The 13,093-nt window shown below is 43.6% G+C and overlaps 1 protein-coding gene across 2 annotated transcripts in view; it reads left to right on the top strand.

Annotated features, from left to right (window-relative positions):
• The window catches only part of LMF1 (lipase maturation factor 1), a 101,776-nt gene that overhangs the window by 6,492 nt on the left and 82,191 nt on the right, over positions 1–13,093 (top strand). For both annotated transcript variants that reach the window (XM_003417699.4, XM_064295311.1), the window contains exon 2: positions 9,419–9,728. In XM_003417699.4, coding sequence (XP_003417747.1) covers positions 9,419–9,728 — 310 coding nt within the window. The remainder of the gene's footprint in view (positions 1–9,418; positions 9,729–13,093) is intronic.

Here is a 13,093-nt window from a genome sequence, read left to right as displayed (position 1 = left end):
AAATATTTAGAAGGAAAAAAAAAGTCTTTTCCATGTCTTTTCCGCATTATATCTCTGGTAATGGCAAAACACAGGTGCTGGATAAATAATTTTTTTCACAGTTAAAGAAAAATTGTGCCTTGTTCTATGTTGGTTTGAGTATTCAGTGGTTCTAAAAGTTCATGGGAGGCTAGCCTTGTCTCTTCTCCAGGCCATTCCAAGTCCAGTGCATGCTTCTCTGTAAAATGCATCCAGTTTGCTTAAAAACCAAACACAGCTGCCTTGCCCCTGAGCTCACCTGTAGTACATACTTTCAAGAATGCCTGGTCCAAGACTTAACAGTGGCAGTCACTGGGAACCAAACGATCTGAGAAGATATTCGTAATTTTTTTTTTTTTTTAGTAATTTTTATTGTGTTTTAAGTAAAAGTTTACAAATCAAGTCAGTCTCTCACATACAAACTTATATACATACTCCCATTTACTCTCCCCCTAATGAGTCAGCCCGCTCCCTCCTTCCAGTCTCTCCTTTCGTGACCGTTTTGCCAGTTTCTAACCCTCTCTACCCTCCCATTTCCCCTCCAGACTGGAGATGCCAACACAGTCTCAAGTGTCCACCAGATACAAGTAGCTACCTACTCTTCAGCATCTCTCTCCAACCCATTGTCTGGTCCATTCCATGTCTGATGAGTTGTCTTCGGGAATGTTTCCTATCCTGGGCCAACAGAAGGTTTGGGGACCGCGACCGCTGGGATTCTTCTAGTCTCGGTCAGACCATTAAGTCTGATCTTTTTATGAGAATTTGGGGTCTGCATCCCACTGTTCTCCTGCTCCCTTAGGGATTCTCTGTTGTGCTCCCTGTCAGGGCAGTCATCGGTCGTGGGCGGGCACCATCTAGTTCTTCTGGTCTCAGGATGATGTAGTCTCTAGTTCATGTAGCCCTTTCTGTTTCTTTGGCTCATAATTACCTTGTGACCTTGGTGTTCTTCATTCTCCTTTGATCCAGGTGGGTTGAGACTCATGGATGCATCTTAGATGGCCGCTTGCTAGCGTTTAAGACCCCAAATGCCACACTTGAAAGTGGGATGCAGAATGTTCTCTTAATAGCTTTTATTTTGCCAATTAACGTAGATGTCCCCTGAAGCCATAGTCCCCAAACCCCTGACCCTGCTTTGCTGACCTTCGAAGCATTCAGTTTATTCAGGAAACTTCTTTGCTTTTGGTTTAGTCCAGTTGTGCTGACCTCCCTTGTATTGAGTGTTGTCCTTCCATTCACCTAAAGTAGTTATTATCTACTATTTAATCAGTAAAAAGAACCTCTCCCACCCTTCCTTCCCCCCACCCCCAGCCACAAAAGAATGTGTTCTCAGTTTAAACTATTTCTCAAGATCTTATGATAGTGGTCTTATACAATGTTTGTCCTTTTGCAACTAATTTTTTGTCTGTTTTTAATTTCACTGAGCATAATGTCTTCCAGGTTCCTCCATGTTATGAAACGTTTCACAGATTCATCGCTGTTCTTTATCGATGCGTAGTATTCCATTGTGTGAATATACCATAATTTATTTATCCATTCATCTGTTGATGGACACCTTGGTTGCTTCCATCTTTTTGCTATTATAAAGAGTGCTGCAGTACACATGGGTATGCATATATCTGTTTGCATAAAGGGTCTTGTTTCTCTGGGATATAGTCTGAGGAGTGGGATTGCTGGGTTGTATGGTAGTTCTATTTCTAGCTTTTTAAGGAAAGACCGAATTGATTTCCAAAGTGGTTGTACCATCTGACATTACCACCAGCAGTATATAAGTGTTCCAATCTCTCCACAGTCTCTCCAACATTTATTATTTTGTGTTTTTTGGATTAATGCCAGCCTTGTTGGAGTGAGATGGAATCTCATTGTAGTTTCAATTTGCATTTCTCTAATGGCTAATGATCAAGAGCATTACCTCATGTATCTGTTGGCCGCCGGAATGTCTTTAGTGAAGCGCGTGTTCATATCCTTTGCCCAGTTTTTAATTGGGTTGTTTGTCTTTTTGTGGTTGAGTTTTAGCAGAATCATGTTGATTTTAGAGATCAGGCATTGGTTGGAGATGTCGTAGCTGAAAAATTTTTCCCAGTCTGTAGGTGGTCTTTTTACTCTTCTGGTGAAGTCTTTAGCTGAGCATAGGTGTTTGATTTTTTAGGAGCTCCCAGTTATCTGGTTTCTCTTCGTCATTTTTAGTAATGTTTTGTATTCTGTTTACGCCTTCTATTAGGGCTCCTAATGTTGTATCTATTTTTTCTTCCATGATCTTTATCGTTTTAGACTTTATATTTAGGTCTTTGATCCATTTGGAGTTAGTTTTTGTGCACGGTGTGAGGCATGGGTCCTATTTCATTTCTTTGCAGATGGGTATCCAGTTATGCCAGCACTATTTGTTAAAGAGACTATCTTTTCTCCCATTAACTGACACTGGGCCTTTGTCAAATATCAGCTGCTCATATGTGGATGGATTTATATCTGGGTTCTCAATTCTGTTCAATTGGTCTATGTGTCTGTTGTTGTACCAGTACCAGGCTGTTTTGACTACTGTGACTGTATAATATGTTCTAAAATCAGGTAGAGTGAGGCCTCCCACTTCGTTCTTCTTTTTCAATAATGCTTTACTTTTCCAGGGCTTCTTTCCCTTCCAAATGAAGTTGGTGATTTGTTTCTCCATCACATTAAAAATGTCATTGGAATTTGGATCGGAAGCGCATTGTTTATATAGATGGCTTTTGGTAGCATAGACATTTTTACAGTGTGAACTCTTCCTATCCATGAGTAAGGTATGTTTTTCCACTTATGTAGGTCCCTTTTAGTTTCTTGCAGTAGTACCTTGTAGTTTTCTTTGTATAGGTCTTTTACATCTTTGGTAAGATTTATTCCTAAGTATTTTATTTTCTTGGGGGCTACTGTGAATGGTATTGATTTGGTGATTTTTCTCTTCGATGTTCTTTTTGTTAATGTAGAGGAATCCAACTGATTTTTATGTGTTTATCTTGTAACCTGAAACTCTGCTGAACTCTTTTATTCGTTTCAGTAGTTTTCTTGAGGATTCCTTAGGGTTTTCTGTGTATAAGATCATGTCGCCTGCATATAGAGAGAATTTTTCTTCTTCCTTGCCAATCCGGATGCTCTTTATTTCTTTGTCTAGCCTGATTGCTCTGACTAGGACCTCCAGCACAATGTTGAATGAGAGCAGTGATAAAGGGCATCCTTGTCTGGTTCCCATTCTCAAGGGAAATGCTTTCAGGCTCTCTCCATTTAGGATGATGTTGGCTGTTGGCTTTGTATAAATGCCCTTTATTATGTTGAGGAATTTTCCTTCTGTTCCTATTTTGCTGAGAGTTTTTATCTGAATGGGTGTTGGACTTTGTCAAATGTCTTTTCTGCATCAATTGATAAGATCAGGTGGGTTTTGTCTTTTGTTTTATTTATATGATGGATTACATTAATTGTTTTTCTAATATTGAACCAACCTTGCATGCCTGGTATAAATCCCACTTGGTCGTGGTGAATTATTTTTTTGATATGTTGTTGAATTCTATGGGCTAGAATTTTGTTGAAGATTTTTGCATCTATGTTCATGAGGGATATAGGTCTCTAATTTTTTTTTTTTTTTTTTGGTGTCTTTACCTGGTTTTGGTATCAGGGATATGCTGGCTTCATAGAATGAGTTAGGTAGTAGTCCATCCTTTTCTATGCTTTGAAATACCTTTAGTAGTAGTGGCATTAACTCTTCTTTGAAAGTTTGGTAGAACTCTGCAGTGAAGCCGTCGGGGCCAGGGCTTTTTTTTTGTTGGGAGTTTTTGGCTTACCTTTTCAATCTCTTTTTTTGTTATGGGTCTATTTAGTTGTTCTACTTCCAATTGTGTTAGTTTAGGTAGGTAGTGTGTTTCTGGGAATTCATCCATTTCTTCTAGGTTTTTTAATTTGTTAGAGTACAATTTTTCATAGTAATCTGATATGAATCTTTTAATTTCAGTTGAGTCTGTTGTGATATGGCCCATCTCATTTCTTATTTGGGTTATTTGTTTCCTGTCTTGTATTTCTTTAGTCAGTCTGGCCAATAGTTTATCAATTTTGTTAATTTTTTCAAAGAACCAGCTCTTGGCTTTGTTAATTCTTTCAATTGTTTTTCTGTTCTCTAATTCATTTAATTCTGCTCTAATTTTTATTATTTGTTTTCTTCTGGTACCTGACGGATTCTTTTGTTGCCTGGTTTCTATTTGTTCAAGTTGTAGGGACAGTTCTCTGATTTTGGCTCTTTCTTCTTTATGTATGTGTGCATTTATCAATATAAATTGACCTCTGAGCACTGCTTTCGCTGTGTCCCAGAGGTTTTGATAGGAACTGTTTTCAGTCTTGTTGCATCCTATGAATTTCTTTATTCCCTCCTCAATGTCTTCTAAAACCCAGTCTTTTCTGAGCAGGGTATTGTTCAGTTTCCAAGTATTTGATTTCTTTTCCCTGGTTTTTCTGTTATTGACTTCTACTTTCATGGCCTTATGGTCTGAGGAGATGCTTTGTAATATTTCGATGTTTTGGATTCTGCAAAGGTTTGTCTTTTGACCTAATATGTGATCTATTCGAGAGAATGTTCCATGTGCACTAGGAAAAAAAGTATACTTTGCAGCTCTTGGGTGGAGTGTACTGTATAAGTCTATGAGGTCAAGTTGGTTGATTGTAGCAATTAGATCTTCCGTGTCTCTATTGAACTTCTTACTGGAAGTCTTATCCTTCACCGAAAGTGGTGTGTTGAAGTCTTCTGTTGTAGTTGTGGAGGTGTCTATCTCACCTTTCAATTCTGTTAAAGCTTGTTTTATGTATCTTGCAGCCCTGTCATTGGGTGCATAAATATTTAATATGGTTATATCTTCCTGGTCAATTGTCCCTTTAATCATTATGTAGTGTCCTTTTTCCTTTGTGGTGGATTTAATTTTAAAGTCTATTTTGTCAGAAATTAATATGGCCACTCCTGCTATTTATTGATTATTGTTTGCTTGATATATTTTTTTCCATCCTTTGAGTTTTAGTTTATTTGTGTCTTTAAGTCTGTCGACTCAACGGCAGTGGTTAGTGGGTTAAGTCTAAGGTGTGTCTCTTGTAGGAGGCATATAGACGGATTGTGTTTTCTTATTCAGTCTGAGACTCTCTGTTTCTTTATTGGTACATTTAGTCCATTTACATTCAGCGTAATTATACATGAGTTTAGTGCTGTCATTTTGATGCCTTTTCTGTGTGTTGTTGATAGTTTCATTTTTTCACTTACTCTTTTGCGCTGAGAATTTTTTCTGTGTAAATTGTGTGTTTCTCATTTTCCTAGTAGTTGAATTTATTTTTGCTGAGTCGTTATGTTTATCTTGGTTTTTATTTTGAAGTATGGAATTGTTAGACCTCTTTGTGGTTACCTTAATATTTATCCCTATTTTTCTAAGTAAAAATCTAACTCGTATTGTCGTATATCACCTCGTTTTCCACTCCATATGGAAGATCTATGCCTCCTGTATTTAGTCCCTCTTTTTTGGATTATTGTAATCTTTTATATAATGACTTAAGTGATTCCCTGTTTTGAGCATTTTTTTCTTTTTTAAATTAATCTTATTTTGTTTTTGTGATTTCCCTATTTGAGTTGATATCAGGATGTTCTGTTCTGTGACCTTGAGTTGTGTTGGTATCTGATGTTATTGATTTTCTGACCAAAGAATTTCCTTTAGTAATTCTTGTAGCTTTGGTTTGGTTTTTGCAGATTCTCTAAGCTTGTATTTGTCTGTAAATGTCTTAATTTCACCTTCATATTTGAGAGAAAGTTTTGCTGAATATATGATTCTTGGCTGGCAGTTTTTCTCCTTCAGTGCTCTATATGTGTCATCCCATTGCCTTCTTGCCTGCGTGGTTTCTGCCGAGTAGTCTGAACTTATTCTTATTGAGTCTCCTTTGTACGTTTATCTCCTTTTTCGTTTATCCGTGGCTGCTTTTAAAATTTTCTCTTTATCTTTGGTTTTGGCTAGTTTGATGATAATATGTGTTGGTGATTTTCTTTTGGGATCTATGTTGTATGGGGTTCGATGAGCATCTTGGATAGATATCCTTTCATCTTTCATGATGCCAGGGAAGTTTTCTGCCAACAGATCTTCAACTGTTCTCTCTGTATTTTCTTTTATCCCTCCCTGTTCTAGAACTCCAAACACACACAAGTTATTCTTCTTGATAGAGTCCCACATGATTCTTAGGGTTTCTTCATTTTTTTTCTAATTCTTTTATCTGATTTTTCTTCAAATATATTGGTGTCAATTGCCTTATCCTCCAGCTCCCCCACTCTGCATTCCAATTCCTCGATTCTGCTCCTCTGACTTCCTATTGAGTTGTCTAATTCTGTAATTTTATTGTTAATCTTTTGGATTTCTGAATGCTGTCTCTCTACGGATTCTTGCACCTTATTAATTTTTTTCACTACGTTCTTGAATAATCTTTTTGATTTCTTCAACTGCTTTATCAGTGTGCTCCTTGGGTTTTTCTGCAGATTGCCTTATTTCATTTCTGAGGTCATCCCTGATGTATTGAAGCATTCTGTATATTAGTTTTTTATATTCTACACCTGGCAATTCCAGGATTGTATCTTCATTTGGGAAAGATTTTGATTCTTTAATTTGGGGATTTGTAGAAGCAATCACCGTCTCCTTTATGTGATTTGATATCGACTGCTGTCTCTGAGCCATCTATAAGATATTGCAATGATTTATTTTATATTTGCTAACTGAGTCTTATCTTCTTGTTTTGTTTCAGTATACCCAGATGGGCTACTAGATTGTGCTATCTTAATTGTTGTAGCCTTTGAATCACTTATGTCTTATTACCAGCTGGTTTGAGCTGTTACCAGATATATGAGCCTATGAGTCCATTCACTATTCTTGAATAGAATCAGCTTAGGTGTCCTGACTGTGTGACACCTAGTGTGTGGTGTAGGCTGTCACCGAGTAGCGGTGATGGTTGTATGCACCAGATTCTAGTAGCAGCAGAGGGTCACACTCCAAGGAGGGTAGCATGCTGACAGTGTTTTCCCACGTGCTAGTGAGGTATGAGTGTCTCTATTCCTAGAGCACTTTGGTGGGTGGACTCTGCAGCTGTACCTTAGGCACTCAGTGCTTGTACCTCTAAAGATTGGTAGGCATCACTATCCTCAGACCCCTTTAGCAGGAGGCTAGGTGGTGTGGGTGGAGCTTCAGCCCTCAGTTCCCTGCTGTGGATCAGTGAGGGCTCTGTTTAATTGGTAGAGAGGTATCAGACCTCCAAAACTTGTCTTTCCACTGTTCCGCTAAAGCAATTACAGTCAGATCTCTATCAGAACTGCCTTTGCGTTATAATAGCCGCCTGGTTCCCTGTAGGGATGAAAGGCAAAGACTATGGACCTCTTATGCTTGGCTGGAGCTGGTTCTGTATTATTACTTCAGTTTAGGGAAGTCAGGGAAGGATCCCTCCCCATTGTTAATTGCTGCTTCTCTCAGGCCAGGAGAATGGGTTCAAAAAAAAAAAAAAAAACCCACAGAGCTCTTCACTTCCTGGCCCAGGAAATTCCAGTGTTAATGAAGCCGCCTGGGTCAGGGAGGGGAGGGATCAGATAGATAGGAGAGAGTAGCACATGAGCAATATAGACAGAGTTACTTACCTTGTTTGGTGAAGACTGTTTTATCTGAGATTCCAGAGGGACGTGTACCCTGTGTGTGCTGGCTGGGTCAAGATCGCCCCGAGGGCCAGGCCTGTGTCCTGTGCTTGCGCCGTCTCAGGAGGCCGTGATCAGCTTCTCTGCTCCTAGCCCAAAGTCCAGCGCCAAGGTTTTCTGGCTGGGACGCTGCGCTCCAGGCTCCAAAACCAGGTGCTGTTTCCCCGTGGTTTCTCCTTCTCCTGTCAGCCGTGTCAGTGTGCAGCCTGCGTGCGCTGGCTGGGTTTCTGCCAAGGTTACTCCAGTGGGTTAGGGCTGTGTCCCATGCTTGCACCGTCTCAGGACACCGTGATCAGCTCCTCTGCGCTTAGTCCAAAGCCCAGCGCCAAGGTTTTCTGACTGGGATGCTGTGCTCCAGGCTCCAAAGCCAGTTGCTGTTTCCCCGTGGTTTCTCATTCTCCTGTCAGCCGCGTCAGCGTGCAGCCTGCTTGCGCTGGCTGAGTCTCTGCCGAGGTTACTCCAGGGGATTAGGGGTTAGGGCTGCGTCCCGTGCTTGCTCCATCTCAGTAAGCTGCAATCAGCCCCACCACTCTGGCACCAGTGAACTGTGAGGGTTCAAGGCTGTGGTGCGGGGCACCAGTTCCAGAAGCAGTCGTTGCTTCAGCGTTCTGTGCTTGATGGTCAGGGTTCATAGATTGTCATGTATGGGATCGATGCACTTGTTTTTCTGAGTCTTTGTTGCAAGAGGGATCAGCGGTAGCTTCTACTTAGTCAGCCATCTTGGCCCCACCTCCAGGCTGTTTCATTTTTTAGGAAATAATTTCTTAGCGTTGCAGCCCAAAATTACAAATCTAACCGCTCTTCAGTAGCCACTAACTCTTACTATTTGGTCACTCTGGTTATAGCCGATATTCCTCATTTTTGTTGTTGTTGATTTCAACTCACAGTGACACCATGTGTTAGAATAGAACTGCCCCATAGGGTTTTCTAGGCTATAATCTTTACAGAAGCAGATTGCTAGTCTTCCATGGAGCCACTGGGTGGGTTCAAACCATCAACCTTAGCCCAGCTAGGCTCATCCATTTCTCCGAAGAACCTTAGAGCCATCTTTTCACTGGAGAATGGTGTTAGAAACCAAGATCTGAGTGCTGGGAGTGCCCATTGCTACTGGGACGTCACTGCTTCAGACCCTCTTAGCAGACAGAGCTAGGAAATATCTGTGTCTACTAAAAAAAAAAAAAAAACTGTGTAAAAAAAAAAAAATTTTTTTTTTTTTAGTATGTGTGCAGACATGTAGTTGTCTGCATGTCCATCTGCACATATTTTCAGGTAAACATGAGTTCACACTGGTGTCTCTGACTCTAATCCAGTGCCACAGGGCATATTCCAGCACCCCCCCCCACCTCTCTGCCACTTCCCTCCAACAGGGAGAAATCTGCTCCCACCACCCCCACCTATTTACTTATCTGTGCACACAAAGCTGTATTTGAATTGTTAACCCAGATGCATGAGAAAAAAACAACCAGAATATTTATACAGTCTTCACCGGTTGGGGCCACCAGTACAGTATTTTCCCAGGACTTTGAGAAAGAACCAAAAGTCCTGGAATCTGTAGTTTGGATCCCAACCCCTTGGTCAAATCCTTCTGCTTTCTCTTCTCACCTAGCAGAGTCCCCGGCCCACCTAAAAAATGCTTTCTGGTCCTACAAATGCTTCTGTTTCTGTTCATGCCCCACCACTTTCTGTTTCTCACAGTCGTGGCATTCCTGGTGGCTTTTCACCAGAACAAGCAGCTGATCGGAGACCAGGGGCTGCTGCCCAGTAGGCTATACTTGAAGAGTGTCCAGCAGTACTTCAAGGGGAGGATCGCCTGGGATGCCCTGAGCTCTGCGCCCACCATCCTCTGGTTCTTGGACTGGTCACACATGGACACCAACCTGGACCTCCTGGCTCTGGCTGGCTTGGGCATCTCGTCTTTTGTCCTGATAGCGGGCTGCGCCAACATGGCCCTCATGGCTGCCCTCTGGGTCCTCTACATATCCCTGGTCAACGTGGGACAGGTCTGGTAAGTGGGGAACCGAGGCTACATGCACTCCGCGTGTGGCAGGTGCCATGCATCACAGGACATGCCGTGGAGCATGGTCACACAGCTTCTTAGATTAATGCAGAGGATGCCATCCTTTCAGGTCGTGCAGGGATTGCTGGGATCCTGGGGGGTGCACATCGTGAACATGCTTGGCTGCTGACTGAAAGGCTGGAGGGCCCAGTCCACCTAGAGGCACCGTGGAAGAAAGGACTGGTGGTATACTTCTGAAATTCAGCCATTGAAAACCCTGTGGAGCACAGCTCTACTCCGACACACATGGAGTTGTCATGAGTTGGAATTGACTCAATGGCTACTGGTTTGGGTTTTGGTTTAGGGACTGCTAGGTGCAATCAACCAAAGTCCACGTAGCCTTCCTTCTTTGGGAATGAACTCCCGATCCTGCTGGAGTGGCATGTCCCCACAGAGGCTGTGCCATCACCCCTGTGCTCCGGGGACCTGTAACATAGGATGGGATTGCTGAGCGGGCTCTGTGGGGAGTTACAGTGGTGCAGGCTTGATTTATGGGCTCATCCCTCCTGCTTCTACCCCTACCTACTCCTTCCTTTTTTGAGAGCCAGGACCTGGTTGCATTGGACTGGGCTGGGGCAGTTGGCTCTGAAAGTGTCGATCAGCAATGGTGGGAAAGCCAACAGAATGCACGAAGGTTCTGCCCGAAGTCTGTGGGCGCAGCGGGCGTGCCAGGCAACCTGGAACAATGCCATTCCCAGGGTGGGGCCAGGCAGGGCAGCATCCCTACACCAGGCTTCACAAAGGAGGCGCTGGCCTGTTGGCTGCCCTGAGACTCCCTCTGGCCTCAGGCTCACGTGTGGGGCTGTGTGTGGATCACTGCCCACGAGGCAGACGCGTGGTCAGACAGAGCTGGGTGATGCAGTTAAGGAATGTTGTGCCATTTGGTTGCAACGTGAGGTGTATAAACAGGAAATCAAGCTGCATGTTATCAGGAGAGAGAAGCCCAGTATTGGTTGCAGCCATTTACCCAACTGCAGGTAGCTATGTCTTCTATTAAATACCTGCATGGGTCACCAAGTGGCCAGAATGTCGTATGGTGCTGACCCGACCTCACACACCTGGGGTATATCCTATGTGGTTTTGGTGTGCAGTTCTCTGCAAATATCCCTGGGTTCCATCTGTGAACATTTCGTTGAGAATTTTTAAGTTCAGAAGAGATGTTGGTCTGTGGTTCTCCTTTCTCGTAATGTCTCTTTCTGGTTTGGTATCGGGGTGATGCTGGCTTCATAGAACATGTTAGGAAGTGTCTCCTCTGCCTCTGTTTCTGAAAGAGATTGAGGAACTTTGGTGTCAGGTTGGAACGGGATGAGGGTGTGGAGTTGTCTGTTCTTCCATCTGGTCAGGGTTGCCGTGCACATTTTGCCACCTCTGCACCCCCTTGTTCGGCGTGCACACACTGTCCTGCCAGCACAGCAAAGCCCCCGGGAGCCATGGCCTGGGGTGTGGTCAAAAGTGGGGGTTATTTATTTTGAGGGGGCTGCCACTCCAGACATTCAAGTTCATGGGGAGCCCCCGGCCAGTAGGCTCCTGGTGCTGCATTTGGGGTTCTCTGGTGTCTCCCCCAGAGTTCGCCGTGTGTCCAGGAGTGGCTGGTCCCAGACTGGCCTCTTGGGTGCCCGCTAGTCTGAGGTGGCCGCTGCTCCCTAAATGCAGCCAACAGCAGAGGTTCCTGCAGCCTCAGTCCTCTCAGCCTACGAGTCCGAACATAGCATGCAGGAAGGGTGACATTCAAGAGAGGTGGAACCAAAGCTTAATATCATGGTTGCATAAAATTCAACAAGATTTTAAAGTAGAGCCTCATGGTTGAAAACCCCAAATGTAACACCTGCTCCTCAGCTTCCTCAGTCAACACTGACCTTTCCAAATGCTAGGTTCATGGCCCTTTCATCTGCACTTTACTTTGGAGTAACCCTAAGAGGCTCCTTTGTTGCTATCAGGGATGGCTATATAACCGTCCTTTTCTCTCCTTTACCTTCCTGGCCCCCGAAAAGAAGAAGAGATTATTTCTACTCTCCTTTACCTTCCCGGCCCCCCAAAAGGAGATTATCTTTAGACACTTGACCCGAATGTCAGGGAGTCTCGGGGGTCGTCCTTCCCGTGAGGAAGTGCTGTGGCCACTTCTTTCCTTCCTCCTCGGCTAGGAGGACAGTGTCAATGTCAAAGACCCACTAGCCTTTGCTGCCATCTGCACAGGTGCCGAGGGACCAGGACCACATGGGTCAGTGCTGTTGTCCACACAGACGATGAGGGACCAGGATTAGTTTGAGTGGCGTTGTATGCAGGGCTTGGGTTTGAGCATCGATGATGAAAAGCTTATTCTGGCTCAGGGACTTCAATGTAACAGTGTCCTGCAAAGGCCTGTAGTACTGGTCCCACCATCCTTCCCTACGCTGGTCTCTACCCCAGGCCAGCAAGTGGGCACAGGGCCTTCCTCCTTACGGTGGCTAGGCAGCAGTCACTGTTTGTGTTGTTGTTAGGTGCCGTCAAGTCAGCTCCAAGTCATGGTGACCCACGCACAACAGGACAAGACATTTCCTGGTCCTGTGCCATCTTCATGATTGCTGGTATGCTCAAGTCCGTTGTTGCGATCACTGTGTATTTCAAGTGCCTTCCAACCTAGGGGCCTCATCTTCCAGCACTATACCAGACAGTATTCTGTTGTGATCCATACAGATTTCGTTGGCTGATTTTAGTAAGTAGATTGCCAGGTGTTTCTTCCTAGTCTCTGTTCGTCTGGAAGCTCTGCTGAAACCTGTCCACCGTAGGTATTTGAAATACCAGTGGCACAGCTTTAAGCATCACAGCAACACAGAAGCCACCTCATTGTGATACACTGACAGACTGGTGCTTTGTCTTGCTAGCGCCATGAAAAATTATAAGGTGTAGATGTATTTGATCTGTAAAAGTAGATCATGTTTTGGTTGGACAAGATTCAAGGAAGAAGCAGAGTGTTGTTTTTATGACACATTCTAAGTTAGAGGGTGGCGTGAGGAGCCTTCCTGGTCCTGGGCTTTGGCCTTTATCCCTTCCCAGATTTTCTTTCCTGGAGTTAAGAACAAGTCCCAGACATTGTGTATCTTACCCGTGAGTGGCTTTTATGTCTAATGGGTTAGGGATGACTAAAAGAATAACAGACAAGCAAAAACCCTCCGGGCTAAGTGGCATCCGGGGTCTTAAACAGTAGCAAGTGGCCATCTAAGATGCATCAATTGGTCTCAACCCACCTGGAGCAAAGGAGAATGAAGAATACCAGAGACACAAGGTAATTATGAGCCCAAGAGACAGAAAGGGCCACATGAACCAGAGACTACATC

This window comes from Loxodonta africana, chromosome 12 (genome assembly GCF_030014295.1).
Source record: "Loxodonta africana isolate mLoxAfr1 chromosome 12, mLoxAfr1.hap2, whole genome shotgun sequence".
In the NCBI taxonomy this organism is placed as follows: Eukaryota; Metazoa; Chordata; class Mammalia; order Proboscidea; family Elephantidae; genus Loxodonta; species Loxodonta africana.
This window is presented reverse-complemented; position numbering and strand designations above follow the sequence as displayed.